Below are 21,146 nucleotides of genomic sequence, written 5' to 3'. Positions count from 1 at the left end.
CCCAAGGCCTCCTGCTCTCTAGCTCCCTTGTTACCTCCTTCAATGCTTGCCTCCAGGACTTCTCCAGAGCCTCTCCCATTCTCTGGAACTCCCTGTCCTAGTATGTCTGGTCAGCTCCTACCCCGTCCGCCTTTAGGCGATCCCTGAAAACTCACTTATTCAGGGAAGACTACCCAACCCCCACCTAAGAACTGTACCCGAGTCACCTCCATCAGGTCACCCCCTGCAGCTATTACCTTTTGTACCACCTCCCCCTCCCTTTAGATTGTAAGCTCCATGAGCAGGGGCCTCCTATTCCTTCTGTATTGAACTATATTGTAATTGAACTGCCCCCCTCTACATAGTAATGTGCTGTGTAAACTGTTGGTGCTATATAAATCCTGTAGAATACAATGAGGGAAAAAAGTATTAGATTCCCTGCTGATTTTGTACGCTTGCCCACTGACAAAGAAATTATCAATCTAAAATTTTAATGGTAGGTTTATTTTAACAGTGAGAGACAGAACTACAACAAAAATATCCAGAAAAATGTCAAATTTCAAAAAAGTTATAAATTTATGTGCATTTTAATGAGTGAAATAAATATTTGATCCCCTATCAATCAGCAAGATTTCTAGCTCCTAGTTGAGTAGATACAGATAAGGAGCTGAGATTAGGAGCACTCATTTAAAGGGAGTGCTCCTAATCTTATCTTGTTACCTGTGTAGAAGACACCTGTTCACAGAAGCAATCAATCAATCAGATTCCAATCTCTGCACCATGGCCAAGACCAAAGAGCTGTCCAAAGATGTCAGGGACAAGATTGTAGACCTACACAAGGCTGGAATTGGCTACAAGACCATTGCCAAGCTGCTTGGTGACAGGGTGACAACAGTTGGTGCAATTATTCGCAAATGGAAGAAACATAAAATAACTGTCAATCTCTCTCGGTCTGGGTCTCAATGCAAGATCTCACCTTGTGGAGTTTTAATGATCATGAGGACGGTGAGGAATCAGCCCAGAACTACACGGGAGAATCTTGTCAATGATCTCAAGGCAGCTGGGACCATAGTCACCAAGAAAACAATTGGTAACACACTACGCCGTGAAGGACTGAAATACTGCAGCCGCCCGCAAGGTCCCCCTGCTCAAGAAAGCAAATGTACAGGCCCGTCTGAAGTTTGCTAATGAACATCTGAATGATTCAGAGGAGAACTGTGTGAAAGTGTTGTGATCAGATGAGTTCAAAATCGAGCTCTTTGGCATCAACTCAACTCGCCGTGTTTGGAGGAGGAGCAATGCTGCCTATGTCCCCAAGAACACCATCCCCACCATCAGACATGGAGGTGGAAACATTATGCTTTGGGGGTGTTTTTCTGCCAGGGGTACAGGACAACTTCACCGCATCAAAGGGACGTTGGACGGGACCATGTACTGTCAAATCTTGGGTGAGAACCTCCTTCCCTCAGCTAGGGCATTGAAAACGGGTCATGGATGGGTATTCCAGCATGACAATGACCCAAAACACACGGTCAAGGCAAGGGGTGGCTCAAGATGAAGCACATTAAGGTCCTGGAGTGGCCTAGCCAGTCTCCAGAGCTAAATCCCATAGAAAATATGTGGAGGGAGCTGAAGGTTCAAGTTTCCAAACGTCAGCCTTGAAACCTTAATGACTTCGAGAGGATCTGCAAAGAGGAGTGGAACAAAATCCCTCCTGAGATGTGTGCAAACCTGGTGACAAACTACAAGAAACATCTGATCTCTGTGATTGCCAACAAGGGTTTTGTCATCTAGTCATGTTTTGCGAAGGGGTCAAATTCTTATTTCACTCATTAAAATGCAAATCAATGTATAACTTTTTTGAAATGCGTTTTTCTGGATATTTTTGTTGTTATTCTGTCTCTCACTGTTAAAATAAATGTACCATTAAAATTATAGACGAATTATTTCTTTGTCAGTGGGCAAACATACAAAATTAACAGGGGATCAAATACTTTTTTCCCTCACTGTAACAATAATAATATTCTTGTACCTCATCGCTGAGCCTATAAACGTAGACTTTTCCTTCTTCTCCTTTGACATGGTAGAATGGTGCCCCCACCAGAAGGAAATCCACAATACCATTTGACTTCACATCCAGCGCACACAGTTGATGGCCAAAGTATGATCCAATCTGTTAAGATGATAAACGACAAGTAAAACATTTTGGCTATGCTGTTTTTGGTTCATGTACTGTATACTAAATAGGTTCTTACTAGAACAGCTCTCTCCAATTTTAAGGATCACACAAAGCTGAGAGATTGGACATAACACTTAGAAAAGGCTTAAGACCATGGGGTTGATTTACTAACGGGAAATAGACTGTGCAGTTTGCAAAGTGCAGTTGCACTCTGCAAGAGCAGTTGCTCCAGAGCTTAGTAAATGAGCAGAAGCTCTGCTGACTTTCATCATCCAATCATGTGCAAGCAATAATGCTGTTTTTTTGTTCCTAGCATGGGATTGGGTTTTTATAGCAAAGTGAAGGTTTACGTCATGTACTAAGCTCTGGAGCAACTGCAGTTTAGACAAGGAAGGCTTGCCGCTCCAGGTGAGATGAGGAAGCCTGATGGAACTAGTGGGTGCTTGCCTCGGCTCACCTCCGCAATCAATGTATGAAAAGAAGAATAGGCTGCACACCAAGATTGTGATCTAAAATATTTTATTGGGACATGCCAGAGTGACACCACAAGACCAGAGTGCCCGGTGGACGCGTTTCACACGATTATAAGTGCTTAATCATTACACCTGTGGTGTCACTCTGGGATGTCCCAATAAAGGATTTTGGATCACAATCGTGATGTGCAGCTTATTCTTTTTTTTATACTCTGGAGCAACTTCACTTGTAAAGTGCAACTGCACTTTGCAAAGTGCAGAGTCTATTTGCCTTTAGTAAATCAACCCCAATAGCTATTAAGGGAAAGTGCATTAGTGCATTATACAAAGCAATACTGTATTATATAAAGACTTTACCAGTTTTTGACAGTGCAAACAATACCTGTTGATCCTGCCAGATATGCAGTAAGAGCCTAATCTCCTGTAGTGAGTTGCAAATGCTTCACTGAAATGGGGTTGATTTTCTAAAGGCAGATAGACTGTGCACTTTGCAAAGTGTAGTTGCTCCAGAGCTTAGTAAGTGAGATAAATCTTCACGTTGCAAAAAATAGCCAGACAAGTGCAAGGAAAGTAAAGAAGAAGACTGCATTTTTGCTTGCACATGATTGGATGATGGAAGTCAGTAGAGCTTTTGCTCGTTTAGTAAGTTCTGGAGCAACTGCTCTACTAGCTACAGAACACCTCCTTGCCATGTTACAGAGATAAAGAGAGGGGAAGGTATTCTGTAATTCCGGACCTAAGGTAATAATGCTGCACCTCCTTGTATAAAGTGAGTGAGTGTTGTTATTCTACAACAGGAAGTGTATTACTGGCTGGCAGAATCACAAGTAAAAATAAAAGTAGAAAAGCCTGAAAAAAAGCAACCACTAAAGAAACGAATCTAAGCACAACATTTAGCAAATGGTAAACTGCAATAGATAACATTTATGTTTTTGGATTTAGATACACTATGGGTTTTAAGAGAGAGAACTTGATTGCAAGTGAAGTGTATTGGAAAAATTGTTTTTAACATCATGGGGTATATTTGTCAAGCAGTGAGTGTAACATTCACCAAACATTCAAAGGTGGTTAATCATCCTCTGTAACTTAATGCCATGCACCAGAATGTTTACTGCAGACAGATTAAAGCAGTATTAACCCCCAATGCAAAAAATTATTAAATTGCAGCTGATCAATTCTTAGATGTGGTGGCTGCATTCGTTTTCTTTTTCAGTTTTTTTTCCCCCTTTTTTTCACATGGTGATCTGACCAGTAAATCTATTATTTTTCCACTTCCTTTAACTAACCAAGCTGTCCAGACAAAGTAGCAGTTAGAGGGTTGAGACAAACCCTTTAATATTAACAGGGGTGCTTACAATTGTCAGCTTTTATTAATTTATGTAAAAACTTTATCTAAAAAAGAAAAAAGGGGTACTGTAACTGCTTAGAAATTGTTAGCTGGAGTTCAGCTTTAATTTGTTAGTTAGGTCCATCTAAATCTACTAGTCTAACACTACCCTCTCCCCAGACTGACAATGCTGTATTTGTTGCTCCTTCATCCAGAGTGGGGGCGCCCTATGACAAGAAGTGTGTTACTGGCCAGGTCACCAGGTAAAAATAAAGGAAAAAAAAAAAAACAAATGCAGCCACCACATCTAAGAATTTGTAAGCTGCATTAAATTACATTTTTGTTTCTGGGTTTAATACCTCTTTAACAAGGTACCACAGTCTTTAAAAAAAACTGAATGCCTGTCTATCTTTCTGACCTAGCAATTAAAAATTATTGTGTGCAAATTCATTGACCAAGCCCAGGTGATCAGACTAATCAAAGAAAGAGAGAGGTTTAGTGGCAGATCATTCTATACTTTGTGGGCAGTGGCGGAACTACCAGGGTCGCAGCAGTCGCACTTGCGACTGGGCCCTGGCATTCCCCCACTGTCAGCGGGGCCACCAGTGGGGTTGCTAATCGCAGTGCTCTGAGCGGAGAGCGTGTCTCTCATACAGCTCAGAGCCCTCATTGACAGTTCTCCCTTCTCTCTTGCATTGGATGAGAGAGGAGGCAGACGATCTTCTCCGTCTCCAACCCCCCTCTCCCCTCTCCTGTGTGTGCTTTGCGGGAGGTGAGAGCTTGTTACGTTAGCTGCAGCTCTGACATGCTCTCTGCTCTGAGACCTGCTGGGGAGGCAGGCAGCAATGATCGATGAGTACTGATAGGAGGCACTAATGGGCACTGATAGGTGAGATTGATAAACACTGATGGGAACTGATAGGCTGCATGGATGAGCACTGATAGGTGGTACTGACAGGCGGCATTGATGAGCACTGATAGGTGGCACTGATGGGCACTGATAGGCAGCATTGATGAGCACTGATAGGCAGCATTGACGAGCACTCATAGGTGGCACTGATGGGCATTTAGCATTGATAGGCAGCACTGATAGATGGCACTGATAGACGCTGATAAGCAACACTGATAGATGGCACTGATAGGCAGCATTGATGAGCACTGATAGGTGGCACTGATGGGCATTGAGCACTGATTGGCATCACTGATAGGTGGCATTGATAGACACTGACAGGTGGCACTGATAGGTGGCACTGATAGATGCTGATAGGGGGCACTGATGGGTGACATTGATAGGCAGGACTGATGGGCACTAATAGGCAGCATTGATGGGCACTGATAGGTGGTAATGATGGGAACTGATAGGTGGCATTGATGAGCACTGATAAGTGGCACTGATGAACGCTAATAGGCAGCATGGATGAGCATTAATAGATGGCACTGATAGGCGGAATTGATGGGCACTGATAGGCGGAATTAATGGGGACTGATAGGCGGGCACTGAAATGCAGCACTGATAGGCAGCATTGATGAGCACTGATAGGTGCCACTGATAGACAGCATTGATGGGCACTAATAGGCGGCATTGATGAGCACTGATAAGTGGCACTGATAGGCTGCACTGCTGATAACCAGCAAGTCTGTTTATATGTGATCAGCTGATCACATGGTAAAGGGCTCCTGTGATTGCGCTGGACACACGTCCCAGGGGGCACGCGGGAAGCAGGGTTCTGGGAGGATGTCCATGGACGCCCTCCCAAAATTAGAAGCCCGGGGATTGGATGGAAGGGTGGGTCAGGGGGCCCATCATTGTTTCTTGCACCGGGGCCCTGAAGGTTCTAGTTAAGCCTCTGCTTGTGGGAATGGTTGTGTTAGAGGATATGTAATAGTACAGTACCTTTCTGTTTTTAGTGTGGCTTTGCACATGAAAGTCAGCTATTCTCAGGCTTGATTTCTGAGTGTATCTAGCTTGCAGCTCGGCTTGCTTCCTTGCAACTTGTTTTTTAGCTGCACTTAGTTGCACTTTCATAATCACTTAGTACATACACACGCTATCTTATGCCACAAGCTCAGTTTCATGTCAGCTATGACCTCCTGCACTTCTAACCTCTAAACTCTTGTAACCATGCAGAGTTGGTTAGCTCTGCACACATAAAAAAGAGCACTTTTGAGCTAACTTCAATTTTACAGTGAACCACAGATCATCAGTTTTAAACACAAAGATTTTTTTAAAATACGATGAGGGACCCCCCTTCTTGTTGCTTCATACAACGTTATATGGATTTTCAATAGACAGAAGCAGTCAATAAGTTGGGAACCAGTGCTAGGCTTTCTCGTTAGAAAAACCCTGTAACTAAGTTTTATTGCTAAATACAAGTTAAAGATCTGTTTACAAACTGTAATTTTTTTTCTAAAAATTTGAAATTGAATTGACCACAACCCATTATAATTTTCTTTTAAGTCAACAAAAAAAATTCTACCTGCTCTCCATCCAGAATCTGAGATAGGTGATAGGTAGTAATATCTTCTTCAAAGACCAGGACTTTTCCCCTATTGGAGTGGCGTGGTGCACCCGCTATGTAAAGGAATGTGTGCTTTCCTCTTGCTGTGGTCACACTGTATCCTGTCTCCAGAAATATGAAATAAAAATTGAAGCAAACATCACATTAAGCATACAGTTGCCATAAAAAGTATGTGAACCCTTTTGGAATGATATGGATTTCTGCACAAATTGGTCATAAAATGTGATCTGATCTTCATCTAAGTCACAACAATAGACATTCACAGTCTGCTTAACTAATAACACACAAAGAATTAAATGTTACCATGTTTGTATTGAACACACCATGTAAACATTCACAGTGCAGGTGGAAAAAGTATGTGAACCCCTAGACCAGGGGTCTCAAACTGGCGGCCCTCCAGCTGTTGTGAAACTACAAGTCCCATCATTCCTCTGCCTGTGGGAGTCATGCTTGTAACTGTCAGCCTTGCAATGCCTCATGGGACTTGTAGTTTTGCAACAGCTGGAGGGCCGCCAGTTTGAGACCCCTGCCCTAGACTAATGAGATCTCCAAGAGCTAATTGGAGTGAGGTGTCAGCCAACTGGAGTCCAATCAATGAGATGAGTTTGGAGGTTTTGGTTACAGCTGCCCTGCCCTATAAAAAACAAACACCAGTTCTGGGTTTGCTTTTCAAGAAGCATTGCCTGATGTGAATGATGCGTCGCACAAAAGAGCTCTCAGAAGACCTACAATTAAGAATTGTTGACTTGCATAAAACTGGAAAGCTTTATAAAAGTATCTCCAAAAGCCTTGCTGTTCATCAGTACTGGCAAAATATTCTGTGGAAAAATGAAACCAAAGTTGAGTTGTTTGGAAGAATAACACAACACTATGTGTGGAGAAAAAGAGGCACAGCACACCAACATCAAAACCTCATCCCAACTGTGAAGTATGGTGGTGGGGGCATCATGGTTTGGGGCTGCTTTGCTGCGTCAGGGCCTGGACGGATTGCTATCATCGAAGGAAAAATGGTTTCCCAAGTTTATCAAGACATTTTGCAGGAGAACTTAAGGCCATCTGTCCACCAGCTGAAGCTCAACAGAAGATGGGTGTTGCAACAGGACAATGACCCAAAGCTTAGAAGTAAATCAACAATAGAATGGCTTAAACAGAAGAAAATACACCTTCTGGAGTGGCCCAGTCAGAGTCCTGACCTCAACCCTATTGAGATGTGGTGGCATGACCTCAAGAAAGCGATTCACACCAGACATCCCAAGAATATTGCTGAACTGAAACAGTTCTGTAAAGAGGAATGTTCAAGAATTACTCCTGACCGTTGTGCACGTCTGATCTGCAACTACAGGAAACGTTTGGTTGAAGTTATTGCTGCCAAAGGAGGTTCAACCAGTTATTAAATCCAAGGGTTCACATACTTTTTCCACCTTCACTGTGAATGTTTACATGGTGTGTTCAATAAAAACATGGTAACATTTAATTCTTTGTGTGTTATTAGTTTCAGCAGACTGTGATTGTCTATTGTTGTGACATCAGTGAAGATCAGATCACATTTTATGACCAATTTGTGCAGAAATCCATATCATTCCAAAAGGGTTCACATACTTTTTATTGCAACTGTATATATATCTTCTAGCAGAAAGTGCTTACTTTTAATACAAATGAACGTTTAGTAGTTTAACCATATGGTATGCAGAAAATGACAATCCCATAATAGAGTAATTCAAGAAATTAGTGTCCATATTAAACATGCATACTGTACATACTGTAGTTACCATCTCCATCTCTGTTATTGTGTGGAGTTCCTCCAGCTCATAGAAAGGAGGAGTGTCCTGATGAAGAAACAATCACTAAACCCTATGCTTGCTAGTTCATATTGGCCCCTTTTCCCCTTTACTGCCTTGAAAGTAGGTTGTGAAGGATGACTTTTGAATTGCATTATGGGATTTTCGATTGTGGTATGGCTATTCTACATTACCTCTGAAGATAGGCTTTGCAGGTCACATTTGTGGGGGGTTCCCAAAAGTCGTCCAAGGGAAATTATAAAGTTGTTTTGTGAGTACTCGTATGGTGTCTACTCTCATGACAATTTTTTTTTTTTTGTAACAAAATTTCTTTCAAGAGCATTTAAACTCAAAACAAAAAAAATTAATATATTTAATATATTGCAGTTTACCAGCTTGTAGATGTGGTGGATGCGTATGTTTTCTTTTTAACCAATTCCCGCCGAGCCTAATGTGAAATGATGGCGAGCGGGAGCACTACTATCCTAGGTGAATGTCACATGAAAAAATTATATATATATATTGTTTTTACATTTTCCTGTATTTTTAGCTTATAAAGCAACAAAAATAAAAACCCAGTGGTGATTATATACTACTAAAAGAAATCTCTATCTGTCCCGAAAAAAAAGAAGATAAAAATTTAATTTGGGCACAGTGTTGCATGACTGAGTAATTGGTATTCAAAGTGTGACAGCGCTGAAAGCTGAAAATTGGCCTGGGCAGGAAGGGGGGAAAGTGTCTGGTATTAGGGTGGTTAAGGACCATTTCCATCAGAAAATATTTCTTGATCTTGGCAGAAATGCAGTGTCTCTGTCACTTCCTGAAAAGAAAGTACTTTAAAAAAGAACCTTATCTTGCTTGTGTCCCATCAATCCAGCATGAACCCAGGCAGACTTGTTTGAAGTCCAACTTGTGTGACAACAATGGTACAGTGGAGTGGAAAGATAAAAGCATAGCCACAATGTGCGTTGTTGGCAGCCACCATATTTTAGGAATGGTAAGCTGTAATATATTACATTTTAGTTTTTGGGTTTAGATACATTTTGAAGAATTCCTATTGGCTGCTGTTTTTTAACATCTAACTTATACACATATTCTCTTATTACCAGTTATTATAAACCATCCTCATTTTGCCTGAAAGTGGAAATCACTGTAAGGGACTATAGCGCTCTTGCAACTGCAGGCTCTCTTTGCAAAACGTTAATATCAGTGTATATCACATGGTCCCAAGTGGCACTGTATGTTTTACAATAAAAGATATGGCTCTTTGTCAGTGACATGGCTAGGTCTGGGGACTCAGCACAATATGGGTTGTTTTACTAAAGGCAAATAGACTGTGGACTCTGCAATTGCAGTTGCTCCAGAGCTTAGTAAATGAGGTAAAGCTTCACTTTGCAAAGAGTACCCAATCACGTGTAAGGAAAATTTAAAAAAATGAGCTTCTGCTCATTTACTAAGCTCTGGGACAACTGCTTTTGCAGAGTGCAAGTGCACAGTCTATTTGCCATTAGTAAATCAACCCCTATGAGTCTAAAACAAAAGAGAAGGCCAGAAGAAGGATGGAACCCTGTTTCACTCCACCCAAAATCTAGAAGTTTATTTTATATGATGTTGCTCTTTCAGTTAATAAAAACTGTTGAAAAAACCTGGAAACTGATGAAATATACTTCTTTTTATTTTACTATTTAGGAATGCTGTTCTGACCCTTGGTGTTAAGATGCTGTTACATGATAGCTGTTTTAACTGTTAACATTGAGGTTGATTTACTAAAACTGGAGAGTGCAAAATCCGGTGCAGCTCTGCATAGAAGCCAATCAGCTTCTAACTTCAGCTTTTTCAATTAAGCTTTTACAAAAATCCTGGAAGCTGATTGGTTTCTATGCAGAGCTGTACCAGATTTTGCACTCTCTAGTTTTAGTAAATCAACCCCATAGTATACTTTTACCTACGCCTTTTTGTACCACTTCCCATCCCTGCCATCTATAGAACCCTGTATGAGATTGCTAGTGGTGTTTGTGGAGCAACAATTTTATTGTCTATGTTTGTCCTAAATTGATATTTCTTTTTATCTTCAATGCAATACGTACTTTGCAACTTCCCATGAAGTGGATGACTGCTTTCCTGTTTCATTTGTTTAGCATGGCAACATTTTTACAATAAAAATTTATCTAATTAGATCATAACAAATACATATTTTAAAATGTAATTATTAATCATTGTCTTGTTTGAAGGCCTTTCTCAGAAAGGAACTGAAAGCTCAAGTGGTGCTACATAACTACTCCCTGAGGTGTCCCTAGATCTAGGCATGGTTTTAGCTTTTTAGCTCACCTTACCTAAATATCCATAAGCTGCTCTCGTTGCATTTTCAGAAGATTCATTGAGAAATTTGACTTTGTTTAACTCTGTGCTTGCAAGCAACAAACCACCTGACCAGTCAAAGGCGCCAACTGCTCCAAGCACCACGGTATCCTGTGCAATCAACAACAATATTTAGTTCTCATTATTTTGGAAATGTGGATACTTTTTGTTTGTTCATGAATATCCAAAACACACACAAATACAATACACAATTAAACCAATGCATTTTATACGTCACTGGATCCTCTGTTTCAACATACACCAGTCTTTGATCACTTGTACCCCATTCGCATGTACATAGAGACTCAGAATTGCCCCAAAATGTCCTTGAATCTCTTATGCCGCGTACACACAGTCGGACTTTCCGGCGGACTTGGTCCGGCACACTTTCTGACGGACTTTGTCCGCCAGGTGCGCCGGACTTTAAAACGGACGGACTTGCCCACACACGACCGGACTTTCCGGCGGGCTAAGTCCGCCCGTCTTTCCGACGGACTTTCGCCGGAGTTACGGCGGACTTTCAGAATGAACGGACTTGCCCACACACGGACAAGTCCGTTCATTTTGAACGTGACTCAGGTGCGACGGGACTAGAAAAGGATGTCAATCTTGCCGCTTTTATCGGCGAGATTGACACCTTGCGAGCCCCGTCGCGGGGCATACCAGGCCCTTAGGTCTGGTATGGATTATAAAGGGAACCCCCTACGCCGAAAAAACGGCGTGGGGTCCCCCCTAAAATCCATACCAGACCCCGATCCGAGCACGCAGCCTGGCCGGTCAGGAAAGGGGGTGGGGACGAGCGAGCGCCCCCCCCCTCCTGAACCGTACCAGGCCGCATGCCCTCAACATGGGGGGTGGGTGCTTTGGGGGAGGGGGGCGCCCTGCGGGGCCCCCCACCCCAAAGCACCTTGTCCCCATGTTGATGAGGACAAGGGCCTCTTCCCGACAACCCTGGCCGTTGGTTGTCGGGGTCTGCGGGCGGGGGCTTATCGGAATCTGGGAGCCCCTTTAATAAGGGGGCCCCCAGATCCCGGCCCCCCACCCTATGTGAATGAGTATGGGGTACATGGTACCCCTACCCATTCACCTAGGGAAAAAGTGTAAGTAATAAAACACACTACACAGGTTTTTAAAATATTTTATTAAACAGCTCCGGGGGGGGATCTTCCTCCAGCTTCGGGGGTCCCTCCGCTTCATCTTCTCCCGGCGTCCGGTTGGTTCTTCTCCCGGTGTTCCAGTTCTTCGGCCGGCTCCTCTGCTGTCTTCAGGTAGCTCTCTTGCCAGCAGAGGTCCGGACTCCTGGGCTTCTGGGCTTCTGGGCTTCTGGGCTTCTTCTCTTCTCTTCTCCAGATGTTGACACGACGCTCTCTCCGGCTGGACTGCTCTCCGAGGGCTGCGTTGTGACTTATATAGGCGGAGACCCCGCCCCCTTTTGATGTCACAGTCCCTGGGCATGCTGGGACTGTGACGTTTTAGGGGCGTGGTCAACATCACCCAGTGACCACGCCCCCTAAAACGTCACAGTCCCAGCATGCCCAGGGACTGTGACATCAAAAGGGGGCGGGGTCTCCGCCTATATAAGTCACAACGCAGCCCTCGGAGAGCAGTCCAGCCGGAGAGAGCGTCGTGTCAACATCTGGAGAAGAGAAGAGAAGAGAAGAGAAGAAGCCCAGAAGCCTAGAAGCCCAGGAGCCCAGGAGTCCGGACCTCTGCTGGCAAGAGAGCTACCTGAAGACAGCAGAGGAGCCGGCCGAAGAACTGGAACACCGGGAGAAGAACCAACCGGACGCCGGGAGAAGATGAAGCGGAGGGACCCCCGAAGCCGGAGGAAGATCCCCCCGGAGCTGTTTAATAAAATATTTTAAAAACCTGTGTAGTGTGTTTTATTACTTACACTTTTTCCCTAGGTGAATGGGTAGGGGTACCATGTACCCCATACTCATTCACATAGGGTGGGGGGCCGGGATCTGGGGGCCCCCTTATTAAAGGGGCTCCCAGATTCCGATAAGCCCCCGCCCGCAGACCCCGACAACCAACGGCCAGGGTTGTCGGGAAGAGGCCCTTGTCCTCATCAACATGGGGACAAGGTGCTTTGGGGTGGGGGGCCCCGCAGGGCGCCCCCCTCCCCCAAAGCACCCACCCCCCATGTTGAGGGCATGCGGCGTGTTGCGGCGTGTTGAGGGCATGCTCGCTCGTCCCCACCCCCTTTCCTGACCGGCCAGGCTGCGTGCCCGGATCGGGGTCTGGTATGGATTTTAGGGGGGACCCCACGCCGTTTTTTCGGCGTAGGGGGTTCCCTTTATAATCCATACCAGACCTAAGGGCCTGGTATGCCCCGCGCTCGCCGCAATAGAAAAATGTGTTTTTCCTATTGCAGCGAGCGCGAGATGCAATACCCTGCCCTCGTGTCGTATCTGGTCCGTCGGACCAGCATACACACGAGCGGGCTTTCCGTCGGACCAGCACACACACGAGCGGACTTTCCGCCCGAAACTGAGTCCGGCGGAAAGATTTAAAACTTTCTTCAAATCTAGGTCCGGCGGGCTTTTGGGAAAAAGTCCGCCGGAAAAGTCCGCCGGCGCCTACACACGGGCGGATTGTCCGGCACACTCTGGTCCGCCGGACTAAGTATGCCGGAAAGTCCGACCGTGTGTACGCGGCATTAGTGTACAGTCCAAAAGTTTTCAAATATAGGATACTTTTTATAGTATAGAGTAAATTCTATGCCAGAAATTGCCCCCCCCCCCCCATGTGCAGGTAGCTTTTGGACTCCAAGACCAACATTTAACAGTTTAAATATTGATTGGAAGATCTGATGGTACCACAGTGGCACATTCATAATTTTCTTGTAGAAGCTATGTTATTTCCCCCCTAACATGGATGAAAACATTTGTTTCAGTCTGAGCAACTCATAGCCAATAACATAAAGATGTTATAATGTTCAATCTGCTATTATTTGGTATTTTTTTTGAGCAGCCTTCCTCAACCAGAGTTTGATGAAACTCTAGGGTTCCTCCAGAGGTAGCTAGGGCTTCATTAAGCAATGAGCATTGGTAGATACATTTCCCATCCAAAAGTACTGAACTTTACACATATGGAACCAGTGGAACCTCTCCTCTGTTTTCTCAGTTAAGTTAGCACTGAGAAAAATGATCTCCTAAGCTGTCTGTAAGGGTGGCACTCATCCCAGTGACCCCCCCCCCCCCTTTCATGTAACAGGACATCTTTTCACCTGACTGTCAATGAGTCAATGATAGAAAGCACTGCAGGGACCACCAGTATAAGTGGCATTATTCCATAATGAAAATCTGGCATTACACTTCTGTGCAGACCACTAATGTAGGGGTACTTTTTTCCCAACTGACCAAAAACAAAGGACACTAAGGGGGAGATTTAATTAAACTGGAGCTCTCAGAATCTGATGCAGCGCTACATGGTAGCCAATCAGCTTATAACTTCAGCTTGTTCAAATAAAGTGATATTTAAGTCTTTTTTTTTTGTTGTTTTGTTTAAAAATAACAAACATGGTATACTTACCTGCTCTGTGCAGTGCTTTTGAACAGAGCAGCCCAGATCCTCCTCTTCTCGGGTCCCCCAGTGGTGCTCCTGGCCCCTCCCTCCTGCCTAGTGCCCCCACAGCAAGCAGCTTGCTATTGGGGCACCCGAGCCAAGCCTCTGCTCTGTGCGTCCATTCTGCCCCCTCTCTCTCCTCATTGGCACACTGGCTTTGATTGACAGCAGCAGGAGCTAATGGTGCCCACTGCTGTGAATCAGCCATCAGGAGGGAGAGTCCAGCACAGCCAAGCTTCTTGTGCAACATCACTGGATTGAGATGGGGCTCAGGTAAGTATTAGGGGGTATGAGGGGGGCTGCTGCACACAGAAGGGTTTTTTTATCTTAATGCATGGAATGCGTTGAGATAAAAAAAGCTTTCTGCCTTTAGAACCACTTTAAGCTTTAACAATAAAACCTGAAAAATGATAAGTTTTGATGCAGAGCTGCACCAGATTTTGCATGCTCCAGTTTTTGTTAACTCCCCCCTCTAAATTTTTCACTTATTTTCTGGCCAATATTATTATTCGTTTTACTTCACGATTATTACTGAAAATGTAGTTATTGCAGAGGGGTGTTAAAAATTATACACTTTAGATGTCATATATGCTAGATATGCCATACTACTTATTCTATTATAAATAACATTTACAACTTACTGATCATGATATAGTACAATGAGCTGTAGATATACATGTTTTTAGAAGGGGTTCTCCGAAACCTGAAAATTTCTTCAAGGGTGCCTCCACAGTAACATGGTAAAAAGGTTGAGAAAGGCTGATTCAGGGCATGTCATCTTTTAAGCGCTTGCCGACCAGCCGCTGTCATTATACTGTGGCAGGTCGGCACGTTCCCACAAGCTATCGTAGCTGTACATCAGCCCTTTAAGCAGGGATAGCTGTACTACGGGGGAACCAATGCGCATGGCCGGTGGTCGCGATGACCGCCAACCATGCGCGATCGCGGGTACGAGAGCCAGAACAGGGTTGTGTGTGTGTGTAAATACACAAATTCCTGTTCTGTGAGGAGAGGAGAGACAGATCGTGTGTTCCTACTAGCTAGGAACAACGATCAGTCTTCTCCTCTAGTCAGTTCCTTCCCCCTACAATTAGAACACACACACACATACACAGGAAACACAGTTAACCCCTTAATCCTGCTCTAGTGTTAACACCTTCCCTGCCAGTGCCATTTACACAGTAATCAGTGCATTTTAATAGCACTGATCGCTGTATAAATGTCAATGGTCCCAAAAATGTGTCAAAAGTGTCAAATCTGTCTGCTACAATGTCGCAGTCTCGATAAAAATCACTGCCATTACTAGTAAAAAAAGTAGTAATAATAAAAAATGACATTAAAAATGCCATAAATCTTTCCCATAGTTTGTAGACGCTGTACCTTTTGCGCAAACCAATCAATATACGCTTATTGAGATTTTTATTACCAAAAATATGTAGAAGAACATATATTGACCAAAACTGATGAAGAAATGTGATTTTTAAAAACATTTTTGGGGATATTTCTTATAGCAAAAAGTAAAAAATATATATATTTTTTTTTTTCAAAACTGTCGTTCGTTTTTTGTTTATAGCGCAAAAAATAAAAACCGCAGAGGTGATCAAATACAACCAAAAGAAACCTCTATTTTTGTGAAAAAAAGACGCCAATTTTGTTTGTGTACAGCGTCGCACGACCGCGCAATTGTCAGTTAAAGCGACGCAGTGCTGTATCGCAAAAAATGGCCCGGTGAGGAAGTGGGTAAATTCTTCCGGAGCTGAAGTGGTTAATGTATATTTGGATTATAAAGATTGTAAACATTTCCTTGTTTGCAATCTTTAAAGTGCCAAAACTAATTTTTCTATAGATTGGAGAAGAGTTAGCTAGGGAATTTCCCTCTACTTCCTATCTTCCTGACAACATTGTTACTTCAATGGAAAGTCAGGTGAAATGTTCAACTGGGGCACAGACAGCAATAATTAAAAGCTGACATAGGTTCTATCCTGCCCACACTGTAGTAAAATGTTTTTATTGCTATTGGTGTCCTTGTTGGGGAAATTTCATCTAACTTCCTATAAAAGTGACAATACTGTCACTGGAACAGAAAGTAAAAAGATATTTCACAAACAGGCCACAGACAGCATTACACACTAAGGTATTAACAGTGGTACCAGCCCTTCCCCACTCTGTTCTTTACTTTTTTCACTAAAAAAACACAGACCGCATTGCATTGTACAAGTATGTAACACAGTTGATTTATTTTGCTTTATCTGATAACAGTTAAAGTGTTACTAAACCCAGGACTCTGCATTCACTATATCTGATCTCCCACAGTACACAGAACATGGAAATGCAATCATTTTAGTACATATAAACTGCTAAATACCTTTTCTGATCAGCAGTATATAGAAGCCCTGTGACTTCTATCAGTACCTGGTTAAAGCTTGTAGGAGTAGTTTTCATACTACACTGGCTGACCTATGAGGCTGCAAGACCCCTGACCCTCTGTCTGGACAGTGCTGATTGTCCCTGTGCTGATCACATGCACTCTCCCAAGAAAAAAAAACTCTCTACCAATAGAGAAACTGAGCATATGCAGCCTGACTCCAGAAACTCTGTCTTATTTGGACATATTTTGGAGACAGTGCAGGGAGGGGAGGATCTGTGCATACAGGATTAAGCAGCCTTTTTAAAGTGGGTTGCTAGGCATAGTGGGTGTATTGCAAGATGGAATGATTGGGCACCAGTCACTTTTCGGATGCAAGCAGAAAAGATTTATTCTCTCTTAACAAGAACTGAAGGAGAGAGGGTTAGGGCCAGGACACCCTTAGGCAGATGCAATGGTAATTGGTAGACTCCGAGACAAAATAGGCAGGCAACTATGCAGGTTAAGGACCTTCAAGCCGGATACAGTCACTGTATTTGTAGAACTTCTGTCTCCTATGGCAACTGAATTTGCAACAGTCAATAGTGATCCTTACAGTAAGGGCTCTTTCACACGGGGGATCCGTATGTCCGTTTTTCATCCTTCCGTTTTCGGATGAAAAACGGACATACATGTATCCCTATGGAGCGTCGGATGTCAGCGGTGACATGTCCGCTGACATCCGACGCCGCTCCGATCCGAAAAGTGTAACGGAGGAAAAACCTACTTTTCCATCCGTTTTCGGATCGGATCGGGTGACGACGGACTCTACGGTCCGTCATCATCCGATCCCCCATAGGGGAGAGCGGCGCTCTGACAGGTCCGTAGCTGCACAGCGTGCAGCGATGGACCTGTCATCTTTCTGCTCAGCGGGGATCGGCGGAGCGATCCCCGCTGAGCCAGCGGGTGTTCACGGGGCGGATCATCACTGATCCGCCCCGTGTGAAGGAGCCCTAACTTGATATAGATCTTTTCTTACACAGTGTCCCACTGTAGAGCTTTACCCACTGAGTTCCAGTCTCTCACTAGACTTCAACATCCCAGTCGTCACTGGATCCTTTGAGCTCTTCCACAGCTAACCCGCTGTATACTCCTCAAGCGTCACTCCCGCTAACCCACTGGGTCCCTGGCTTGGCACTTGCTGAAGCTTTCCCACTTCTTCACCGTCCCCGGCTAGTGAAAAAGACTGCTCTGGTACTTCTTTCAGACTTCTATAAACTGGCCTCTGAACAGGAAGGATGGTCCCTTAGTGGCGACTGCTGCTTTCCCTTTACTGATGGCCTTGCTCCATGATTGCCACTGGCAACCGGAATGATCGTTCCTGATAGCAACAACTTGGTTCCCTGTCCAGCTGAACCCCTGCAACTTGGTCGGACTCCAAGCCTGAAGTCCCAACCCCGCGCTGCTTCTCTTACTCCTGGATAGGCCTCAGACAGCCTAGCAACCAGGTATTCCTGGGACAGGCCTCAGGCTTCTGGCCTAGCAACCCAGGGCATTTCAGCACACGTCCACCCAGACACCCGTCCAGGTGGCACAGAACCCCAATCACCTGACTCCACCCAAATAAATAGGCTCTCCCAGCAGGCCAAGAGGCTAAAGAGACCCCTGCCAATTGTCCGAGACAACCCATCCACTCATAGTCTGACTTTGCTAGGCTCTTGTCAATCCAATGTCACCTGCAGCAGTGCCACCCAGTGGCAGAATAGAGAAGTGCAGCAAATCCAGATTTAGGGAAAAACCAGTGGATCCCCTAACAATTAGCCAGGGCACTTACTACCTGGCAGACTAAACTTGTTAGCAAACCTGCCTAAACATCAGGGTGCTACATTACTGTTGTGGGTTTAGTAACACTTTAACTTTTGTTTTCAGTGATCTCTTTGTTTTGTTTTGCAGATTTGAAACACAGATCTTTATTTAGGCATACCAGTTATGTCATACCTTGTCTTTTATATGAGCCGAAAATCCAATTTGTGCCAAATCAAACTCCAGTGAAGCACCTGTGGTACCTATAGAACAACACTGGGTTATCGCAAAAGTGGAATGACAGTGTATTTCAGATACAAGGGGATAGAAAAGTAAAAATTTTGTTATTATTATCAGAGACATATTTTACAGTTCCTTATGTCTGACAGTCCTTCATATCACTTTGGACTCATCTAGGGGTAGACAGAGGCAGTTCTATCATTCTCCAAGAATTGTTAGCAAACAATTGACCAAGAATGGCACTGGTGATCTTATATGTTCGTCTTTATACAGATCGCCTGATTCATTAGGGCAGTTGTTCTCAATCCCTGTCCTCAGGACCCACTAACCGCCCAGATTTTAAGTATTACCTTGGCGAGATGCAGACTAGAATACTGCAATTACTGTACAGCAATTTATATCACCTGTGATGTATTTCAGTTACCTTGCAAACCTGGCCTATTAGTGGGTCCTGAGGAAAGGAGTTGAGAACCACTGCTTTAGGACCATGTATGTGACTGCAGGTCACATGTCTAAAAATGGAACTGTCTTTATGTGTTTGTTGGCAAGTGCAGTTAGCTTGTTTGCCACTAGATGGCTCTGTTCCTATTATAAACTGGTAAAGGGAAAGTTGTAATTACGTGTTAGAGCCCCTTTCAGAAAAGTCCCTCCTTAGTTGTGTAATGGGTGGAGTTATTGCCCATATAAATGCCAGTGTGGAAGGAGCCCATAGTAGACAGGATAGGACATGAGAGCCAAACACCCTGGTACTGTCAAGATGTACAGTGATGGAAAAAAAGTATTTAATCTACTGCTGATATTGTACGTTTGTACACTGACAAAGAAATTATAAATTTATAATTTTAATGGTAGGTTTCAGGGGCTGCCACCCCTATCCATGCATCCGGCCCCTTTTAGGACACCGGTGCATGGATTCCAATGCAGAAGGGCTGTTTTTTTGAAGCACCAATTAGAGCCAGAGACTCTAATAGGCTTTAATATAGGGTGGGCTCATTTCGTAGATACACATAAAAAAAAGTTGGCGCTTGCACCAGCCTCAGTGTAGATCCACCGAACTGATGAATACCTAAAACATAGGGGAAACTTTAAAAATAATTATTTGAAGTAAATGACAAGTGTGATAAGTCCATATAGTCCATAATATAGCACCTTGTGCATACATACTCACAAGAGTAGATTTAAAATAGGCATGTCAAGTATGGGTAGGCAGAATGTCCGGGAAGGGAGTCCATCAGTGGCTGTTAGCTGGTGAAGCGGAGCGGGTAACGCCGGTGGTCACCGACACTTCATGGACCTCGAGCACACAAGGAGGCGGGGGATGACGACACTTACGGGTTTGCGGTGGACCAATAGGCGATGCATTTACGGAGCATGCGCTTCTTCTTCAGGCCTAACGGGGGGCCATGTTGGATAAGGGCTTATAAGCTCTAGTACCGGAGCTCCTGGGTCCTAATGTCTTATGGCTGTTAAGCTTGCCACATGTGAACGTAACAGGGAAAGTATTGAGGAGGAACAGGGGAATTGGGTAAACAAGGGGTAAGGGGGACTCAACAAATTCTACATATAGGAAGATCAATGAAGGGATCAATAGAGACAGTCAACAATGGACATTAAAATAGGATGCACATATAAAAATTGATGAACATTTAAAAACTAAGCAAAAAAGGAAAGACAAAAAATAGAAAACAAAAAAAGCATTGGTAAACATTTCTAAGAACAACACTATAGAACGACATGGTATTTCTCAAGAAATTACACTCACATGTGTATATACATATATACACATGTGTGTGCGCACAAGCATGAAAAACAATGAAGATATATATTGTGATCAAAATAATATCAAAATGTATCCATAATATAAAAATTTAAATAAAAATAAATATAAAAATTGAAATAAAAATGAAAATAAATATAAAAATAAAAATAATAAAAATAAATATAATAAATATAAAGATAAAAAAAAATAACAAAAAACAAAAAAAAACAAAAGTAAACTTAAAAATGAAAAAGAAATAATAATAGTAATAGAAGAAATATTGATGGATAGAGAACAATGATGGATAGAGAACAATGATGGGTCCTGCTTGTACATTTGTTTAGGATAGATCACAACAAACCTGGTAACGTTTTAATAATGGAGTGGTGCGACTATAGGCTAATTGTATCTACGTGTACTTACTTTTGTGGTTGGAGACCTTAAAGGTCTGGGATAAGATATTTGGACTGGGAGGCGGGGGGAGAAAGGGATCCTGAATGGAAAAATTATTTAGAAATAGTTAATATCTTTATGAGTATGTATCTCTACTTCTATATACATACATAGGCATATGTATACAACTCTATAATATCACTTATATGATTATGCCAATATGGGTGTGTATGTACACACAAAAGCACGTATATATGCACACATACATGTGATCACCCATGCATGTTATGTTTAGAAGAGGGTATGTTCTAAACATAACATGCATGGGTGATCATATGTATATGTGTGCATATATACGTGCTTTTGTGTCTATATGCACACCCGTATTGGCATAATCATATAAGTGATATTATAGAGTTGTATA

General features: G+C 43.3%; 1 protein-coding gene across 1 annotated transcript in view; it reads right to left on the bottom strand.

Moving 5' to 3' along the window:
• ITGAE (integrin subunit alpha E) overlaps window positions 1–21,146 on the bottom strand; it is a gene marked incomplete in the record, with an annotated part of 127,303 nt that overhangs the window by 42,821 nt on the left and 63,336 nt on the right. The window contains 4 exon segments of the mRNA XM_073616887.1: window positions 2,012–2,152; window positions 6,436–6,578; window positions 10,589–10,724; window positions 18,526–18,593. Of these exon segments, the coding sequence (XP_073472988.1) occupies window positions 2,012–2,152; window positions 6,436–6,578; window positions 10,589–10,724; window positions 18,526–18,593 (488 nt within the window).

Source organism: Aquarana catesbeiana, linkage group LG02, assembly GCF_042186555.1.
Source record: "Aquarana catesbeiana isolate 2022-GZ linkage group LG02, ASM4218655v1, whole genome shotgun sequence".
Taxonomy (NCBI): Eukaryota; Metazoa; Chordata; class Amphibia; order Anura; family Ranidae; genus Aquarana; species Aquarana catesbeiana.
The sequence above is the reverse complement of the archived record's forward strand: the minus strand, read 5'-3'. Positions and strand labels throughout refer to the sequence as shown.